Raw genomic sequence first — 21,726 nt, forward strand, 5'->3', positions numbered from 1 at the left:
TTATACTGACACTGCTAGTAGTTTGTAAGTGAAGTTGATGTGGCATACTTTCAAACTATATTGTTTTAGCTTGAATGGCCTATAATAAACTTTTATAGAGCATAACATGTTAATCACTATAAAATTTGTTGTATTTTAAGAAGGGTCTAAACATTTTATTAATAAAATGCCTTATTTACAAATCACTCCTGCCATCAACCTCATTTTACAGATCAGGAAACAGGAGTGAGTTGAACAACGTCACCAGTTACTAAAGGGCGGCAGCAGGGCTGGCACCCAGGCCACCCACCGGGCCCCAGAGCCCAGGCTTTCACCCCATTCATCACAGCTGCTCCTGGCTTGATGCAATGACAGGCATGTCCATGCTTCAGAAACTGTAAAGGCTGAAATAAACATAAGGTGTTTCTATGACTTTCACTGTATCCTTTCTTGGCCCTTTTCATAACTGCCTCAAAATAATCAGGATAATTTACCTTCTGTTTGTATCCCCAAACTAGTTTAAAAAAAGAAAAAAAACAAGCCTTAATATGCATGCTCCTTCAGCAAGCCGAGCTGTGAGTGGAATGCATAAGCCCAACACAGACATCGCAGCAGCTGTGTGCTCTGGAGACACAGGGGTTAGTAGTCATCTCTCACCAACCTGCAGAAAAGTGGGCCTGGAATCCTACCTATGCTCCTACCTCCTCTCAAAAACACGCTCAATTAAAGCTATCATATTGTCTTCAAAGATAATTAAGCTCCTCATCTAACTGAAAGTGTTTTGTTAGTTTGTTTTCTTCTGAGGGACTTGCTAGATGTTGGAAATACAACAGGGAACAGGCCGATCTGGCCCCAGGCCCTGTCCAGGTCATCAGTACCTACGGTCTAGCACGAATCAGGCCATGATGTGGGCAACACGGGAGCGGGCAGGTGGCCTGCAGAAGCACATAGGAGGGCTGCCTCACCCCAACTTGGGGAGTTAGAAAAGACTCTCAAGTAACAAATACAGAAAAATGAAAAAGTATTTGCCGTGCATAAAGTGAGGTGGGCCCATTTGAACATGGCAACAGCTCAGGCAGTAGCAAGGGCCAGCAGGTCGAGTATGGTGGCTCAAGGTGACTAAGTACCAGAGCTGGGGTGCTATGGGAGCCAGACCTGGACCACATAGGGAGCTACATTATGGAGTCTGTCTTCATCCCGAGCACAAGAAGAAGTCATCAATACATTTTTTTTTTTTTAAGAGACAGGGTCTCACTCTGTCACTCAGGCTGGAGTACAGTGGGGTGATCCTAGCTCACTACAGCCTCAAACTCCTGGGCTCAAGTGATCCTTCCACATCAGCCTCCTGAGTAGCTGGGACTTAGGATTATCGCATACCACCACATTTGGCAGATTTTTTCATTTTTTTGTAGAGACGGAGTCTCACTATGTTGCCCAGATTGGTCTTGAACTCCTGGGCTCAAGCTATCCTCAGCATCAGCTTCCCAAAGTGCTGGGATTACAGGTGTGAGCCACTGCACCCAGCCATCAATACATTTTCAGCAAGACAGTTATGTGGTTAAACTTGCATTCTGAAAGGTCACTCTGACTATGTGGGAAAAGGACCAAGTGTAAGACAGGCCCGTCAGTGAGGCTGTTGCAAGTGTACTAGTGACAAAAGATGCCCTGAAACAGGGTGGGAGTACTTGCTCATTCAGTTAGCAGCAAACTCATTAGTATCATCTGAGGAGATGGGAGATGCAGTCACTAGGAAGTGCCTTCCAGAGCATGCCAGGCTGCAGAGAGTGACAATGTTCCTATCTGGGTTGCTTATGGGAGGCCTATAATAGGCCTTTTCCATTTTGCAACTCATAAGAATAAAGCAGTTCCCCCAGAAACCCCCTCAGCTAGCCAAGAGCTCTGAAACCTTCCTTGAAAGCAGTACGTACCCATCACGACGTGACTGAGAAGGACAACACTTCACTATCTGGAGGAAGTCTCAACAGGAAAAGCAACATTCCCCACAAGACATCTCACTAGGAAATTACCACGTTCTGGCTTTATGAGCTGAGGTCCCCAAGTACAACGTTTTGGCCGAGGATTCCAACCAACTGCCAGCAGGATAATGTGGTTATGCTGTCTGAGCTACTGTGAAAATGCATTAAAATCTCAATGTTTGAGCTCATCCAAGCAATTAAAATTAACACGGACTGTTCTGTTTTAGACTGGGAAAAACAAGGGATAGGGGAATGTTGGCCTCCATAATCCTCTGCTAGTTTCTTAAACATTTTAAAGGCATTTGGAGCTGGCATGGATGCTATCCAAACCGAGTCTGAAGGGAATCTAGTTAGGCAGGAACACCTCCACCGCTCAAGTGTTCAGGGGCAGGGGGAATGGCAGAGGGGAGCTTGGGGTAATGAGCGAAAAACTTAGACCTACTGGGCGCCTACTATGTGCCAGCCTGAGCTAGGTGCATTCACCACCCGGAAAAAGGAGTGTCTTCAAACCCATTTGGCAGGTGAAGTGGAAGAAACTTGGAGAGGATCTAAAGCACACAGAAACTATCATGGAGACACCGGAAGGAAAATGCACTTCCGCCTTGTCGTCAAACAAAGCTCTTCAATGGTCACTTCGTCATTTTCTCCTCACTAAGACATCAAGAATTCAGTCTATCTTGAAACTCGGGTGATTCTAATTCTCATCACAAACAACATGGATGATGCAGCATTTTGAATCAATGCATTCAATTCTGGGAAACATGCCGAATACCAAGTGTGACTTTAAATGGCAAGGTAGATAAATCTTGCTATGATTGGATGACTGGATGAAGAGCAGGTGGGTGGTCGGACACACCAAGAGCATACAGAGCATCCGGGAACCCAGCATGCCCAGAGGAGGTGCTGAAGTCAGGGAATAAGGCCGGTCTCATGCACGGGCAAAATCGGCCTTCGGGGATCTAGAGGAGATGTAAACAGACCCAGTCCGAAATACAAGGAATAACAAACGTGTAGCTTCTTTGCTACAGAGTCACCAATACATATCTCAAAGAACATGTAGAAAGTTATCTCATGATAGAAACAGACCAACTGAGTCACGTCTGAGGTTGATGGAACCCTAAAGCTGATTGAGTGGTTGCCTTTCCTCTATAAGCCACAAATATAAGATATATAGTGTTCTCTTCCAATCAGTGAGAATCCCTTAAAGAAAGCACAGCCTTAGGCTAGAAAAGGATAAAGGGAAACTGGTGCCATGCCAAAGGCATATAAGCCAGAAAACGGTATATCGCTAACAATACATTTGCATTAAGTGTGGAGCAGAATTAAAATGTACCATACTATAAAAACTGGGTGATATTTAAGACACCAGGATAGCAAGACAAAATCTCCTTCATGTTCAGACACTGCTTTAGATAAGTTACATTTGCCAATTTAAGTCACCCGGCACTCTGTCATCTTCCTTTCTGACAGTAAGGACCGGTAAACTGAGGCATTTAAGGCCACTGGTTAAGAAAAAAAAAAAAAAGACAAGCAGTAGAGTCAGAAATTATTACTAAAACCAGGTGCTTTGGGCACTTTACTCCTCTGTCGACCGGGAAGGTAGGGAATTACTGGTTTCATTCACTGTGTGTGGAACAGTAACTGGAATGTAGAGGTACTCAATAAATGCATATAGACTGGATGGACTGGATATTTCCTAACAAAAAGCACACTACCCAAAAACACAGTTTGGAAATGATTAAGAATTAGCACATTGGTAGCAAGTGCGACCATTTTCTCACACGTTAATGCATATACACATTCAAAATCTACAGATTCTCATCCTTCAAAATTTAACACATATAGCGGCATCAAGAGAGGGCTAAGACCAGAATGAGCAATGGTGGGAACTACTGATAAGTAATCAATAATCAGTGAAGCCTACAGACTAAAAATAACAGTGGTCTACCATAACCCTCCAGTGCTGAAACACACAGACACACGCAAACAGGGAAAGGAGAAGAGTGGCGGGCATCTCAACTTATGAACCCAATGGGCGACCAAGTACGATTCCTGTTTAAAACAAACAAAAAGGTGCAGGGGTGGTGCCTGTCTTGACACAGCCATTCTTTGGTGCCCCCTCCCACCCCAGTAAGGGGCTCCTGGGCAGTACCTTTCTCTTCCATGAGACACCCCGCAAAGATGCCAGTGAGCTGCTCAGATCCCAACTTACCATATCTAGAGCTTAACGCACACAAGGATGCCTGCCGCTCCCGAATCTGAGAGGCCTGCAGCTGCCTTCCTCATAAAGGTCAAGGCAATTCCTCTAAGCTATGTCCATGCCCGGGCTGGGCCCCATATGGCTGTCTGTGGATCACACCTGTCCCCAGTGATTCCCTTTGGTATGTCTCGTGGACGGACCACTGGTCCTGCTGCGCTGATGGGGGTCACCCAGGGGAAAACGCAGTATCTTAATGGGCCTCAATGGTAGAAGAAACCTCTCTGCTTTTCTGGACATTCTACTGACATTCCCTTTTATAGCTGCCAAATACTGTTGGTCCCAGTTAGAGGGCTAGCAGCATGGCCTTGGACAAGTCACTCTCTATCAAATGAGATGTGATGCCCAACCTGGTCACCAAGGTCCCCTAACAGTCAAAGGAAGTATAGTCCCTGGAGCATGCTTGGAAAGATGGCAGAGGTGGTGCTCAATTACTGCATGCCTGCTCTGTACTCAGTGCCAGGCATGCCAAGACGACTCCAGTCCCCACCCTGGAGAACGGGGCCAGACCCATAGAGCAGGCAGCCGCAGTGTGGTCAGCGTGACTGCCCAGAGGCTGTGGGGCAAAGCCGGCTGAGCTAAGCTCTGCTTGGTCTTCATCGAAGAGACACTTTATCAGGGCTGGAGGAGAGAATGCATTCGCAAAAGTGCAAGGCATTCCAGGCGGAGGCATGGCGAGCAGCAGGGCACAGCTGACCTCTGCAGGCTCCTTGCAGCTGACCCAGGGTGCATCTCGCAGAGCAGCCACAGATGAGGCTGGAGGAGACTTCAGAAACAGCCTCCAATTCCCAGGGTTGAAACAGGTTTGGCAACGTGATAAAAAGAGAACAAAGTTCTTGACTTGCCAGCAAGTACTAGATGAGCAAACCGTCCCCAGTGTGATGTGAGGGTCTTAGGGAGTTCCCTTCACCTGGAGAAGTCAGCAAGGAAAAGCAGAAGCTGAGCCAAGACCCTGGCCAGGGACTGGCCCCAGCAACAAGCCTCACCAAGCCCAAGAAACTGTGGTGAGCTGGTGCCTCCCAAAACAAGTAAGTGACTGCGGCAAAGGAAATGCAGAGAGCAACTTCCAGAAGCCAAAGAAAAGTGCAGTGAGCAGGAGGCAAAACAGATGCCCCAGCTCCCCTCCCGCATACAGGCCAGAAGTCCTGAGCCAGCGCAGAGGATCCCTAAGATTAGCACAGAGCGTAGTTTGGGAATCTTCTATTGCCAGAAAGAAAATGAAAAAAATAATAAAAATAAAAATAAAAGCACACAGCAGCCAAAGAATTGGAGAGGAAGCCTCCTGGCACTCACTCCCAGGCCTCCTGCCTCTCAGTGCTCCTGCTCCTGCACCTGACAGCCACAACCAAAATCTGAAAAAGTTAAGGTGATGCAAACAGAGGCAGATTCAGAAGGGAAAGAAACCACAATCTAAAAATGACCGAGGAAGAGACTCAGAGGCTCCAATTTCACTCCATTCAAATACTGTTTTATTGCACACTTAGAAATCATTAATACCAATAATTACCATTTATTAAATGCCACTGTGTGTCCAACCCTGAACTAGAAACTTGATATACATTTTCCAGTTAGATGCTTAGAACAGCCCTGTGACATCAGCGCTATGCCCATTTCACAGTCCAGCAGGTGTTAGGTAACTGGCCCAAAGTCTCAGGGCTAATACAGGACAAGACTTCATCTTGCAAGGAAAACAGACAAGTAAAGGCAATCATGGGGTAAACACAGGGAGCCCCTAATTTGGATGCATCTCAAAGCCTTGCTTCCCAGAGATGTTTAACAACTAAGCTGAGACCTGCATGACTAAGAGTTTTCCACAGAAAGAAAGGAGGAGGAAGAACAAGTGCAAAGGCCCCAAGACGAAGAGACGATGGCCCCTTGGGGAAAGACAATTAATTCTGTAGACTAGAAGTGGCAAAAAGAAGAAGAGCAGGGAAAGTGGGAGAGAGGAAGCTGTGCACTAAAGTCTCCATAGACAAAATGCAGGATGTCTGGGCTCCATTTTCACATATGGACTCCAGTCCTCGCCCCCCCACCAAAAAACCAAGCAAGCACGCAACAAGTTTAGCAAAATGTTCTTTTTTTTTTTTTGAGACGGAGTCTCGCTCTGTCGCCCAGGCTGGAGTGCAGCGGTGCGATCTCGGCTCACTGCAAGCCCCGCCTCCCAGGTTCACGCCATTCTCCTGCCTCCGCCTCCCCAGTAGCTGGGACTATAGGCGCCCGCCACTACGCCCGGCTAATTTTTTGTATTTTTTAGTAGAGACAGGGTTTCACCGTGTTAGCCAGGATGGTCTCGATCTCCTGACCTCGTGATCCGCCCACCTTGGCCCAAAATGTTCTTAATGGTTGAAGCTAGGTCATTATTCTCTCACTTTTGTGTATATTTGAAATTTTGCATAATAAAAAGTTTTCATAATAAAAAGGGTTTCTTCCCCCTGCAAAAAGGGGGTTGGAAACAAGCTAGAAGAACAAGTGGTGCTAGACCATGATGACAACAACGGGCCTGCGCTGGGGCTGCTAATGGTCAACAGGTCATGTACGGAGACTCCCCCGGGCCACACACTCGCATGCAGTATTCACGTCACCCTCACTGCTACCCTAAGAGGCAGGACTGCGCGTAGCATTTCACAGATGAGGAGACTGAGGCTAGGAAAGCCGGCCAGAGGACTCAGGCTCCCGTGTACTATTACTAGAAAGCCTCCAAGTGCCAGCGAGGGAGCTGGAATTCAACCTGAGAGAGAGGGAGGAAATCACCGAAGAGTGACAAAATCAGATCTCTACATTTTAAAGATCCCTCGAGAGCTGCAGAGTGGAAAATAGATTAGAAAGGGTAGACTACAGGCCAGAAACCAGTGGGGAGGCTGCGGCATTGCCCTGAGCAGGAGGCCCAGGGAGAGGCAGCAGCAGTCAAGATGGAGAGGGAAGAGCTGAGAGGCTGTGAAGAGGGGAAATCAATAGATCTGTCAGAGGGTGTGAGGGACAGGCAGAAGCGACGGATGACACCCAGGGATCTGGGCAGGTGGCTGGCTAAGGCACCCCACCACGAGAAGCAGGTTGGTGGTGGGGGTGAGGATTTCAGTTCTGGACTGCTTCAGTCTAAGAGGCCTGTGAGTCTCCAAGGGCAGCTGTCCAGCTGGGCCCTTTGATACATGGGTCTGGATGTCGGGGGAGGGAGCCAGCCTGGTGATGGAGTTAGATGTCATTGTGTGTGGCTGGCAAGTGAAGCCACAGAACAGATGAGATGGCCCAGAGAAGGGAGAGAAGCACTAATAACCTGGCGGCCTTCTCCCAAACCAAACCACCTTGAAGAGAGAAGACAAGAAAACGGAGGCTTCTGTACATGTAATGATATGCTTCCTTCCCACCTCCAATGTGCAATTTTGCATAAGGACAAATGACAGAGATAATTTCCTTTCTACTTAACATTCCTGGAAGAGAAGAGGAAACGTCCTTTGTAGGCTCTGGTTACAATGTACAGAAGGCTCTGGACAAACCACACAAACCTGATCATCCCAGAAAACGCTGATGGAAGAGAGTCAAGCAGGGTATCAACGTGAGTCCCCATGGCCAGTGGCTCCCACAGGGCAAGTTGACACACGTCCAGCAGCCTCTGCAGCCTCCCTGGGGCCGGCCAGTGAGGCTTCCAAAGAGAGTTCCTGCTCTTTTGCAGAAAAGAATGAGGGAGTCACAAACCTGATTCCAGGCAACAATAAAGTGACTATTTTCAGAAACCACAACTAATAAGTAGAACATAAAGACATGGAATTGGGCCAAAGCCTTGGGATAGAAACCGTTTAGAATGATAGGGGCATGGCTTGATTTTCAGTAATATTTACCCGTGGTGCGTCACAAGAGGCGAATGCTGTCTGCAGAACCTTTGCAAGGTAATTTTCCATTACAGTCCCTGGGGGCTCTTGCTCCACTCTGGGATATTCTGAGATGCTCTGGAACATACACAAAGGCTGTGTGTACTTCAGAAACATTACTGGACTAGAGCTGAAGAGGCGGAAATACTCTCCATTCCTCGGATTACACTTTTGTTTCCATGACCACAGAAATGCAATGATGACTCCAATGAACCTCTCCAGGGAAGAGCTGGAAGGGACTGAAGAGACCACCCAGCCCAACCCTTCATCCTACCGATGAGGAAGCTGCAACCCAGTGGGGGAAAGCCACTGGCATGAGGCCACATAGCGGGACAGTGGAAGGCCGAGACTGAACAGTGCTCTCCAGAATGCTCCATCCAGAGTTCTCCTGACTGCACACTGCCAGGCACAGCTTCATCGTTCATATTAAAATGAGCAAGAATAAAGGACAGTGGCTGCAAGCGCGCCACACTGGGCACCGGCCTAGGTCCCTCAAATGTGCTCAATGCCTTAGTCCCCACGACAGCCATGGAAGGTGGAAGCTACTCTTATCCACATTGAACTGATAAGGAGGCTGAGGCAAAGACACGTTCTGCCACTCGTCCCAAATTAGAAAGCTGGGAAAAGGGGGATGAGGATTCAAACCCTGTAAAGTCTGACTCCAGAGCCCTGCTGATAACAAGCACCCAGTTTACAACCTGGAGAGAATCCAAAACTTCTAAATTAGCCTTTGTGTTCAGATATTGTCCTAAAGAAACAGGGCTTGCCGAGCGTGGTGGCTTACGCCTGTAATCCCAGCACTTTGGGAGGCCAACGCGGGAGGATGGCTTGAACCTAGGAGTTTGAAACCAGCCTGGGCAACATAGTGAGACCCCCATCTCTACAAAAAATTTAAAAATTAGCTGGGCGTGGGTGTGCATGCTTGTAGTCCCTGCTACTTGGGGGGCTGATGCAGGAAGATCTCTTGAGCCCATAAGGCTGAAGCTGCAGTGAACCATGACTGTGCTACTGCACTCCAGCCTGGGCAACACAGCAAGACCCTGTCTCAAAAAAAGGCTAAAAATCCCAGACTGGCCCACAAGACTTTTCCTACCAGGTAACAGGACTATAAAACAGATCTGATTTCCTAGCTCTTACTGAGTACCAAAGTGAGAAGAGTCCCCTTTGGTGTGCACAAATGTCTGCCTGGGGCAGAACATGCCCTTCTCACCTCCTCTCCATGGTCCTCTCACCGCTCCTGTGGTTTGTCCCCAGGATCCTTGCCTTGCCTTTGCCCCTCGATTCCCACACCCCCCAGCAAACCCCCAATCCCTTACCTCCACCCCCAGGTTCCGTGAGAAAAGAACTGCCCCCCACACTAATTCATATTAATGTGTGAATTGCTGTCTCACTGGAAAAGGTGCTGATTATTCAACAGAATCTCCAATGTGAAGAACTTCAGGATACCAAAGTCAGGTGTGGGAGGCCTGGTGAGGGAGCAGAAGCCACTGGAAGATGGGCCACCACTGCCTGGAACCTGTCCTCAGCATCTTCTTAAGACAATAATAGCAGCCACCGGAGAGTACTGACTGTGCTAGGTTAAGTGCTTTACTTTTATCACCTCATTTCGTCCTCATAATACCTTTCTGAGGTGGGTACAATTATCATTCCCATCTTAGAGAATACAGCACTGAAGCACAGAGAGGTTAGCCTCACAGCTGTCAGGTAACACAGCATGTGAGCCACAGTGGTCAGGCTCTGGAGCCTACGCTCTGAACCACTGGGCCACACTGCCACTTGATAAATGAGTACACACGCATACGAGGAACGCACGCCCCATAAATGAGCACACACACGAGAAACAGGCGTCCCATGAACAAGCACACACACATACGTGTAACATGCACCCCATAAATGAGCACACACACATATGAGTAACGCACACCCCATGAACGAGCACACATGCATATGAATAACAGGCGCCTCATAAATGAGCACACACACGAGTAATACACACCCCACAAATAAGTCCATACGCATACGAGTAACACTCACTCCATGAGCACACACACATGCAAGTAACACACACCCCATGAACGAGCACACCAAGCACACAAGTAACCTGCACCCCATGAACCTGCGCCCCATGAACGAGCACACGCATACAAGTAACCCACACCTCATGAACGAACACACACACGAGTAACCCATGCCCCATGAATGAGCACACGTGCATACGAGTAATGCACGTCCATGAACGAGCACACGTGCATACGAGTAATGCATGCCCCATAAGTGAGTACACACATACACACACCTCATGAACAAGCACACACACACACACGCATAACACGCGCCCCATGGATGAGCACACACGCATATGAGTAACACACACCCCATAAATGAGTACACAGGCATATGAGTAACATGCAATCCATGAGTACACAGGCACAGAAGTAACGCACGCCCCATAAATGAGCACACACGTGTATATGCAACACGCACCCCGTGAACGAGCACACAGGCACATGCGTAACACATGCCCCATAAATGAGTACACATGCATATGAGTAACACGCACTCCATGAGTACACATGCGTACAAGTAACACATGTTCCATAAATGAGCATATACATGAGTAACATGCATTCCATAAATGAGTGCACACATGTGTACTATCACTATGCCTGCTCATTATAACTACCATTTACCTAGCACGTACTATGTGTGAGTTATCCTAAGACATTTGATGTGCATTATCTCAATCTTCGCTTCAACCCTATGATACAAATACTAGTATTATCCCCATTCTACAGATGAGGAAACTGATACTCAAAAAGATTTTTTTTCCTTGTATCAAGGGTTGTGAGCTCAAGTATAAGCACAGAGCTGGATCAGAACTCAGGTAGTCTTGACTCCAGAACTTACATCTAAGTTTTTATATTTTTGTTATACCTTCCTTGACTTCTGAATCCTACCATGTATCTGGCTGTCCAGGAGACTGGCTGTATTTCACTGTTTTCTCTGGTTGGCTGTTCTTTTCATAATGGCTCCCATGGTATCCAGGGTTTGCAGGTGGGGAGGGAGGAGGAGGGTGTAGGGTTCAAGGCTAACCAGGGCAGTCTACACTGCAGCCAAACCCACTATGCTAGCAAGTTCATTTTGAGTGATGGGGTGCTACAAAGGTTAGATTAAGGTGAAAGAACACCTTTGCTAATAAAAGGACAATCCAGAAGGGTGCTCAATCCTAAAGTCATGATGATTAAACTGTGAGGGGCATTTAAGTGATGTTCTTTCCTATTATATTCTGAATGAATCTGTATTCCCTGAACATGTAGCAGCTATATGGGGAGAAGAATGAGTCAGGGGTAGGCCTGGTGGGAAGGAAAACACGAGTAGAATTCGGTTATAGGTAACTCACAAAGTAGGATAACCCTAAAAGGCTGGTGGAATTGACTCTCCTCTTCCCAGACAGTTTTCACATTGCTGCCAAAATGACAGCTGCCACAGAACACCTGACATCAGGTGCAGCAGCTCAAATTAGCCTGACTCAGGCAACTCCAAAAAACTTCCACCAAGTCCCATTAGAAGGGCACACCAGGTGACAGATGATGTGGATAAAACTGCTACAATCAGCCTTCAAAGAGCTTATCATTGGTTCACCCAATGACCTCACCTTGGCCTTCCAAATGACCCCCAGCCCTGGCCTCCATCATAAGATCTCCAAATTTCCTCCCATCTGCAAGCACCACAACTGGCTTTCTCAGTAATGGCTGAAAATGGAAATGCCCTCATTGTACTTCATGAAAAATACAAGCAAGCAAACCACAAATGGGGTTGTAAATTAAAAATTCAAGCGAAAACGCTTCGATTCATTTATTCTTTCATTCACTCAGTGAATCTTCATTGAATGATTACAGTGTACCAGGCACCTTGCTAGTTGCTGGGGACTCCCAGCAAGGAACAAGATGGACATGGTGCCTCTCCCCTGGGCCTTATAGTTTACCCTTAATAGAGGATAGAGTCCCTAAAGGAAAGGCTCTGTGTTGCAATGTAAAACGATTCCGACCCTGTTAGTTCCATGATGCAAAAACAAAAGAGCACCTTCAGAGATAGATGTGAGAGGTGAACTTTGCAGTAACTTAGTCATTAAGCAACTGGATTCTAATAAGAACAGTTCAGGAGGGCAGGAGGGAGGAAATGTCTTCAGACTTTCCAATGGAATATTCTTGGAATAGAAAGTTACTCTTTCTGTAATAAAAAAAAAAAAAAATCAAACGTGAAAAAAAAAAAAAAAGGTAGCAGCAGCACCTCGCTCTGGGCCCATTTCCCAAGCCCAGTAAAAAGTGACACTTCTGGGGTCTTTGCAGCTTCAGATGTCGCCAGGGAAAGGCGGACGTCTTAGCCTGCTTTTCCAGGCAAATCTACAAGTAGCCTTCTCCCATAAACAAATGAAAAAAATCAAAGCCAGAAATAAAAGCCTGGTGACAGGATGCCAGAAACTTTGAAAAGGGGACCTTCAGAATAAGTTCAGGTTAACTTTCAGCATCTCTGAACATAATAAGCACTATCAAGTCTACATTGACTATTTTATAGCAAGGACAGCATTGATGCCAATTATTTTTTGCCCTAGTCAAGAGAGCTTGTCATCCTTCTCAGAACAATTATCTATAGGTGCATAATAGTGAAAAGCTAAATTCTTTCCCCAATTCAGTACAGGAAAAGTGCTGCTCACAGCAATTTAACATCATTCCATTAGATGAGATTCATTTTTAAACATGTTATTCTAACAATTATGCCAAGTACCATGTAATTAATATTCCAACTGACTTTACAAAAATTACAAAATCCCCTAAAGAAAATAATGAGTCATTAGGCATGAACGAGACTTTTCTATGGCCAACAGCACATAAAACAGAAAGTTCATCTCATAATATCAAAGCCTTTCTCATATGTCCTTCAATTCTTAGCCAATAGTGCATAGAGCTGACATTGGCAAGTTACCCCAAACTTCACTTAACATATTAACGCGCTTACTGGTTTAAACTCTTTGAGGGTAAAATGATGAATGATGAAAGCTTTAGCAATTAAAAAGCTCTTTTCATTCATAGGAAAGGTAAGATAAACACATATAATTAATTGTTTGCGTCTTCCATGTCCCCAGCTGGAAATTAGAGTACTGGCTTATTTCTTGAGGCTACTTTTTGTGTTTATTAAAGAAATGTATATAGGCATCCTCATCCTTGTTCTCCTTCTTCTCTTTCATGGTTTTGTGTATTCTTATAATCTACTTTAAATCCCTTCTAGAAAAAGGTAAGGTATAAATAAGTAATAGTCACATAGGACATTATCTGCTATAACAGAAATAAAAAACATGTTTTCCTTGCCACCCTCCTCTGAATAATTGGCAGTGGCTGCCTAGCGTCAGAACAGAGAGTTACAAGGATTCTAAGCCAATATAGACACAGCCTCAGCAGGAAAGAATGCAATGGTTGATTAGTGATGTCTGCCCTAGAAAGAGCAATAGGTTAAGAATCCATGTACCATGTATTTGCCATCTCTACCCTTTTATAAATCACTAAAAATTAGAAAAATACATACAGTTTCATGAATAAAATATAATGTGAATTGTTTCCAGGATGCAAGTAAATGGGGAAAAAAAATGTTTTCTACAGTTGAAAACCTTAAGCAAAACTGGACTAAAACATCAAGTTTTAGAGGAAAGAACATTGAACCAGGTCAGGAAACCCAAATTCTGGTCTAGCTTGGGGAGCTATAAACAGGTCAGTTTACTGGGCCTCAGTTTGCGCACCTCTAAAATAAGGGGCTGAGTCTCTTAACTGTTCTCTTGTGCTGGTGAAACAACATAGTTCTTTTACAGATGCTTAACCTCAGCAGGCCGGGGACATGGCTACAACCTCGACACCTCCTCACATTGCTCATATGAGATTTATAATCTGGGATAAATGCATACAGATATTTTTAACCTGTAGCATTTCCAGCACAAGAAGTTCCACATACATAACATTTCTTTTCCTTAATACAACCTATTTTCCACTGTGGGGCAAGGGTGGGGGTTGAAGTAGGAACTTCTAATAGTAGAACAATTCAGTGATTAAACTACCTTTATTCAAAAGTTCAGTGTCATCACTTCAATGTAAGACTAGTCATTTCCACGAAGTGTCCCACTCACTCATGGTTTTGAGATCAGCCTGAATCTTCTCACCACTGAATAGCCCTTGTCACTGTAGCCTATTTTGAGAACCTTACCCATGGGATACATCAACATGGCTTCCCTTTCCAAACACCTATCTGTGTAATGCTGGAACAGTCCCACGTCTTGCCTAAAAAACTGCAACAGACATCTGTGATTTCTTCATCTGCCCTGCATCCATCCCTTCTGGGAACTCCTTCTCTCCCAACTCCAAGGAACCCCATTTCTTGTGTTTCAGGTGCTCTGAGCTGAGGATCCCACCCACGGATGCAGTGAATCATCTCAGAGGGCACCTATCAAGTTTGGGCCAGAATCCTTTTTCAGAGCCTGACATGGACACTGGGAGGTCACCAGGTATAAGAACTATGTATATCCACAACTGCCGAGCCATGTTTTTTACCCCTTGGAGAGCATCAGGACAAGAAAGGAAAGCAGTCCTAGAGAGGGCAGGAGAGTGATGTTCCTGCCACACCACCCAAGCACCCTGATCCTCCTGAGTTCAGCCACAGACAAGTAACTCCCTGAACATTTTAGTTCCTTGAACCAATGAAGGTCCCCATGCTTTTTTTTTTTTTTTGGCTAAATCTAGACCCAGCTGGGTTTCTGTCACTGGCAGCCCAGAGTTTTGGGGAAAGGCCTTACAGGCTAAATGTATGCATTCAAGGTTCAAGTTCTTTCTTTAGTAACCCATGATAAATCACCTTCCTGAATCACAAATGCAGCTCCCATGGTTCCACTTCAAACCAAAGAATACTAAAACACCCTCAAAGAGAAATTCAAAGAAAAAATTCTGCACACCAGAAAAATTCTCAAGGTTTATCTCTTATCCAAGACCTAAGGGGAAAAACAACCACAGAAAAGAGGAAAATGACGATGGACTACTGGAGGGGGCACAACCCTGCATACAGTTAACCAACCAACAATGCTAACAACAATTATTCAAAGAGGCAGCACAGTATGATAAAAAAGCTTCCAAAATCATTCCTAAAATATATATTCTAGTTCCCTATCAACATAAAAAGCCCATACACACATGCACGCCACACCACATAGCACCCAAACAAAAGGAACTTGTTAGTAAACAAACAAACCATTTCCAGATTCATGAGCCTAATTGTTTCTGTTATTTTTCAACTACAGTTTAGTTTGCCACTTACAGCTGTCCTAGGGTCTCTGCCACAGGCCTGCCTCCCGAAAGAAACCATGAATATCAAACTCTACAGAGCATGTTATGAACAATCTCCCTTAGGTGGCATCTAAGTAATTAGAGAGTCATCTAACAAACAGTATTCTAGTGATGCTCATCCATCTGTGACAGAGGAAAAGACAATACAAGAACATAATGTGCACAGCTAAACATTTAGACACCTCCTGGGGGCCACAGATTCCTCTGCGAACCTGATGAAAGCTAGGAAGCCTTCCTTAGATATACATGCACATACCACAACATACTGCATATAATTTTAAGGGGTTCATAATAGTTGCTCCCTATACCCAGTCTCCAGGTTAAATACACCTGAGTTAGAATTTTTAATATGTAATCACCTGAGCATCATGAATCCCCAAAGACTTCAAAGGACTACAAAATAGGTTACAGAAAAATTCTACAACTTCCAACTCTATAACCCCATGCTGAATCAAGAACATAAAAAGCAATAAAAACTTACTCTTGCTTTCTGCATGTATGGAGTATAAGAAAACTTGGCTTTCCATATATTAGCTCCGTTTATTACATCTCCCTTACCTTGTTTGACCACTTATATGCTTGAAGGAGTTGACTATAGAGAGGAGTTTTGTCCTGCACAGGATCCAGGCTTAACAGCCCACTGTTATGAAGAGGATGGTTTTCAGATGGCTTGCCTACCAGATTGCTCAGACGTTCCAGCTCACTGAAAAGCAAAGAGACAAGGCAAATAAACCTAAGCCCACTTACACTCCAGGGTAAAGCCAGTCCCCAGGATCAAAGACTGCTCTTCAAACCATCCATCAGAAGTCCCTTAAGCAGAAATACTTTTTGAAAGGTTAAAAAATATTTGGGACACTTAAAAAAAAAAAAAAAACCCTAAATGAGAGTTTATCTGACTTTAAAACAGAGCTTCTGGTGCCATTCCAAAGAAGGAAAAAAAGGGTAAGGGCACTAGAATCAATAAGACTCCCATAATCAGAAATTAACAACTCAAATTCATCTCTGCAGCGGGGAGGAGACCTCCTGGAATTTTGAAATGTGGTATAACACTGCCTCTCACTAAGAGTTTTCAGACCCATGTGCAGATCATTACACTTGGCAGAACAGCAAGTACCTGAATAAATGATGATTATTTATCATTCACATAGGGATAGATTTGTACATGATGCTTCACAGATGGTAAAACTTAACAAAACAAAGAAGAGATAAAATAAACAAATGGAATGGGAAGACACCACCGAGGGGGCTGTGGCAAACAAACACACTTCAGTGTAGCAGGAAAACCCTCGAGAAGCTTGGGAAAGCGAGCCAACAAGAGCACATTCCAGGAGTACGTTCTGAGGGGCCAGTCCCAAACTGCCAACAAAAGACTCTCTAGGAACAGCTTCTTATGCCACATTCATTTTGGAATCATCAGCCACCTTCTTCTTGGCACTACTGTACAAAGATTTAAGAAGGCAAAAGGATAATGTCAGCACTCTTAAAGTTTCTATTTAAAATGGTGAAGGGTTATAATATCCTGAACATTACAAAGGGAAGTAACTCGGAGAGAAAATGGAAAGAAAACAGAAGATAGGGAAGAATAGCCAGTGCATCCCCTGAAGCAGGGAAAGTATTAACTGGTGCTCGGCGCTGTGCCAGAGAACAGCAAGCGGATGTGGGCGTTGAGGAGGGGTGTGTGATTTATGGCAACTACTTAGGGGGAAAACAAAAAGGCACCCATCATTTGGCCACCTCCTCCTCCTCCTCCTCCATCCTACCTCCTCTTTCCATCTGGTTACTAAGGAGACCAAGTTGAAAAAACAAAAATCCAACCAGTCCAGAAATCAAAGGATGACTAGCTCACCAAATGCTTTCCCCTACTCAGGTCAGTTCTGAGAAGTAAAAGGCAAAAATCCTGAAATTCTAACCTTCCTGGGAAGGACTGACTCTCTTATAAAAGAGAAGGCAAGTTCAGGACCTAAGCAATCAAGAAGTGCCTACTATGTGCTAGGCCCTTTACAAACATCCTCTCAATTAATTCTTACAACACTTACAAAGTATAAGTGAAGAAGGTGCTTTGTAAGGAAGAGGAGGAAAAGTGGAATCCTTAACCCTAAAAGACTACAAATTAAGAAGCAGGGGCGTTAAGCATAAGTAATTAAACTGGTTAAGAGATTAGAGAGTAGGTCTCTACTGCGGAAGGAACTCCCACAGGAGTGGGAGTGAGGGCTGATCAGGTGGTTTGGGAGAGGGTAGGGGAAAAGGTGAAGATAGCTCAAGGCCTGGCCTGTTCCGTCGTGGTTGCGGGTGGGCGGTGGTGGAACTGATGAAGTCCAAGTTCAGGGCCGGGGAATTGGGGCTAATCAGATCGGGTGCACTTGGGTTTGGAGCCGACTGACCAGGTCCTGTCTGTACTATCACTACATTCGGATCAGACGTGATGGGGCACAGAGGGCCTACAGGTGAGAAACCTGCCAAGCTCAGAGAAGTGGAAGTTCATGGGAAAAGCATGCCTCCTTGTCAGGAATGGAACCGCCACAGAAGAGGTCGAGGATGGCGGGAGACAAACAGGACCAGGAGGCCAGGAGAAGCGAGACGAGAAAGCGGGGATGGTGTTAAGGTGTCCCTGAGGGGCAGGCAGAGGCTTGGAGAACACGAAGAGAAAGAACAGGGACCAAGGGAAATGGAGAACAGCCCCTGCCTGGGAAGACTCGAGCGACGTAGGGGCAGGGTCGGAGCGGGGCCGGTCCCCGACCCCGGCCCCTTCAGCCGGTACCTACTTGAGGTCCCGGTTGACCGAATGTAAGTTGTCCTGGAAGTGCGCAATAAAGGCCTTCTCCCGGCCCTCCAGCGTCTCCTTGTTCCGCATCCCATCCTTCAGGCAGTCGAACACCCTGCTCACGCTGGAGCGCAGCGCCTGGATGGCACTAATGGCCTGAGAAAAGGCCTCCAGGTTCACACTGACATTTATCACGTCCGCCATGTTGCCGCCGCCACAGCAGCTCTCCAAAGCCGGCTTCGCCAGCAAAAAGCCGCGCTCGCTGATGACGTATCTCCGAAGACCTCTGGGAAATGCAGTTCGCGCGGGGCTACCCAGAAAGCACTTTCGAAAAAGGGTTTCCCCTTGAGCTAAACTAATGCGTGGGCAGGAAAGTGATTTTTCTCAACTTGGGGAAGTCAGGTTGCACTCTCGGTTTGCTTAATGGTGACAAAGAAATACAGAAAGTTCCCGCATTTCCCCAAACTTGCACTCTGGGGAATCATAGGGAAAAGAATTGCTCAGAGCAATAGTGTGAAAAGGAAAGGAGCATAGCCCATTCAATAAAATGAGTCCATATTCATAAATAAAGCGGGGAGAAGGAAAGTTTCTTCTTTCCAATAGAATGCCAACTCATAAATGCAGAAAGAGTGATGGAATTAGAAAATTGCCATTTGACAACCATTGGAATAATTGATTCAGATAGAAATCGATCGATGGATGCTAAAACTAGTGGGTGAAAGTGTCAGAAAAATAACAGGTTTTTTAGGTAATCTCAAAGTATCGTCCCCCAAGATGCTTATTAATTAAGAAGAGGAAAATAATGATCCAGAGATTCCACTTCTGGGCATATACCCAAAAGAAACGAAAGCAGGGACTCAATACTTGTACACATGTTCATAACAGCATTATTCACCAAATAGCCAAAAGGCAGGGGCAACCCAAGTGTCCATAAACTGATGAATAAACAAAGTGTGATACTGGCATACAACGAAATATTCTTCAGGCTTAAGCAAGAAAATTCTGACATATGCTACCTGGAGGAAACTTGCAGACATTATGCTAAGTGAAATAAGCCAGTCACAAAAAGACAAAATTCTGTGTGACTCCACTTATACGAGGTGCTTAGAGTAGTCAAAATGTTAGAGACAGAAAGAATGGTGGCTGGTTTACAGTGAAGCACACACCTCTGAAAATAACATAAATAGCATAGAGGTTGTGGAAGAAAGAGAAGGTTTGGGATTTAAATAAAACCAACAAAATGCCAAATCTGGCTTTATGGAAAGATTCAATGTCTCTTTGTCCTGTTGGCTATAGACAGGTTTCTGAGAATTTATTATCTTTTTACTAAAGGGAGCCTGCCCAAGTACTCCTGTTCTTTCCTTAGAGGAGCTGGGGTTGTATGGCTTGGAGCAGAGAAGAGGAGAGCAGGAGGTAGATCACGATTGTGACCTCTGACTCACCTTCATGTCAGCCCGAGACAAGAGTCCTCCTTGGTTAACTAGTGGCAATAACAATAACCAGCTGTAGGAAGGCTGTAGAGAGGAAGATTTCAGCATAATATTGCAAAGGGCCATATTTAAGTCTGTACTTAAAGAGTACAGACTTGGAAAAGTTCTACAGCTGGATGGTGGTGATGGCTGTACAACAACGTGATTGTACTTAATGCCACAGAACTGGACACTTAAAAACAGTGAAAATGGTTGATTTTATATTATGCAAATTTTACCAAAAATTTTAAACAATTCATTAATGTAAAAATAAGGGGGGATGGATAGTGACTTAATAGTGACTTCACAGTGGAGAAACATGGCAGACACCAGCTTAACCAAAAGGCCAAGGTCAACATCACCAGTGACAGGACATGTTGTGCACCTCCTGCAATGCACTGGAAAGAGCACAACATGACCTCCATGATGTTCTTGCCAGCAGTGCATAACCTGAATCTAATCAGGACATCAATAGAACTCAAACTGAAAAATGTGACAAAATAACTGACTGACCTACACTTTTTCAAGAAATATCTGTGTCAGGCCAGACATGGTGGCTCACGCCTGTAATCTCAGCACTTTGGGAGGCCAAGGTGGGTGGACCATTTGAAGTCAAGAGTTCGAGACCAGCCTGGCCAACATGGTGAAACTCCGTCTCTACTAAAAAGACAAAAAATTAACTGGGCATGGTAGTGGGCGCCTGCAATCCCAGCTACTTGGGAGGCTGAGGAAGGAAAATTGCTTGAACCTGGGAGGTGGAGGTTGCAGTGAGCCAAGATTGCATCCTTGCACTCCAGCCTGGGCAACAAGAGCAAGACTCAGTCTCAAAAAAAAAAAAATTATATATATATTATATATATATATATATATATAATATATATATATATATCTGTGTCATGAAAGACACGAAGTTGAGAAATTCTTCCAGATTAAAGGAAACCAAAGAGCTGTGACAACTGAGGGCAATGTGTGAGCTAGGATCTTCTTTTGCTGATATGATTGGGACAATTGGTGAAATCAGAGTAAGATCTGTGGATGAGTTAACAGTATTTTATCAGTGATTGTATTGGTCTGTTCTTTAACTGCTATAAAGAAATACCTGAGACTAGGTAATTTATAAAGAAAAGAGGTTTAACTGGCTTATGTTTCTGCACGCTGTGCAGGTACCATGACTGGAGAGGCCCCAGGAGGCTTTCAATTATGGCAGAAGGTGACACAAAGCAGGCGCATCTTACATGGCTGAAGCGTGAACGAGGAGGAGGTGCCACACACTTTTAAACAACCAGATCTCGTGAGAACTCACTCACTATCACGAGAACAGCAAGGGGGAAATCCACCTCCATGATCCATCCGCCTCCATGATCCAATCACTTCCCATCAGGCCCCTCCTCCAACACTGGGGACTACAATTTCACATGAGATTTGGGTGGGACATAGAGCCAAACCATATCATTGATAATTTCATGATTTTGTTCATTGTACTGTGGTTATGGAAGAGGATGTCTTTGTTTTGGGGGAAATACACCCTGAAGAGAAAAAAGAGCATCATTATGTCTACATGAAAAAGAAAATAAAATGCATATGTTTATTTAGAGAGAGAAGGAGAAAGCAGATGTGGTAAAATGTCAACAGACACGGAATCTGGGTGAAGGGTATACAGGAATACTCTGTATTATTCTTGCAAGTATGAAATTATGTCAAAATAAGTTTGTTTTTGTTTTTTTAGAGACGGAGTCTCACTCTTTCGCCCAGGCCGGACTGCGGTGGCGTTATCTCAGCTCACTGCAAGCTCCGCCTCCCGGGTTCATGCTATTCTCCTGCCTCAGCCTCCCGAGTAGCTGGGACTACAGGCGCCCACCACCGCGCCCGACTAATTTTTTGTATTTTTAGTAGAGACGGGGTTTCACCATGTTAGCCAGGATGTTCTCGATCTCCTGACCTTGTGATCCGCCCACCTCGGCCTCCCAAAGTGCTGGGATTACAGGCGTGAGTCACCGCGGCCGACCAATAAGTTGTTTTAAATGGCCATCCAGGCCAGGCGG

General features: G+C 45.2%; 1 protein-coding gene across 3 annotated transcripts in view; it reads right to left on the reverse strand.

The window, feature by feature from the left end:
• The window catches only part of MED27 (mediator complex subunit 27), a 224,933-nt gene extending 206,243 nt beyond the window's left edge, over positions 1-18,690 (reverse strand). The window contains 2 exon segments of one of the 3 annotated variants that reach the window (NM_001134087.1): positions 16,013-16,157; positions 18,217-18,428. In NM_001134087.1, the coding sequence (NP_001127559.1) occupies positions 16,013-16,157; positions 18,217-18,419 (348 nt within the window). In that variant the 5' untranslated portion in view covers positions 18,420-18,428. 3 annotated transcript variants of the gene reach the window in all.
• Positions 18,691-21,726: the final 3,036 nt, after the last annotated feature.

This window comes from Pongo abelii, chromosome 13 (assembly GCF_028885655.2).
Source record: "Pongo abelii isolate AG06213 chromosome 13, NHGRI_mPonAbe1-v2.0_pri, whole genome shotgun sequence".
Taxonomy (NCBI): Eukaryota; Metazoa; Chordata; class Mammalia; order Primates; family Hominidae; genus Pongo; species Pongo abelii.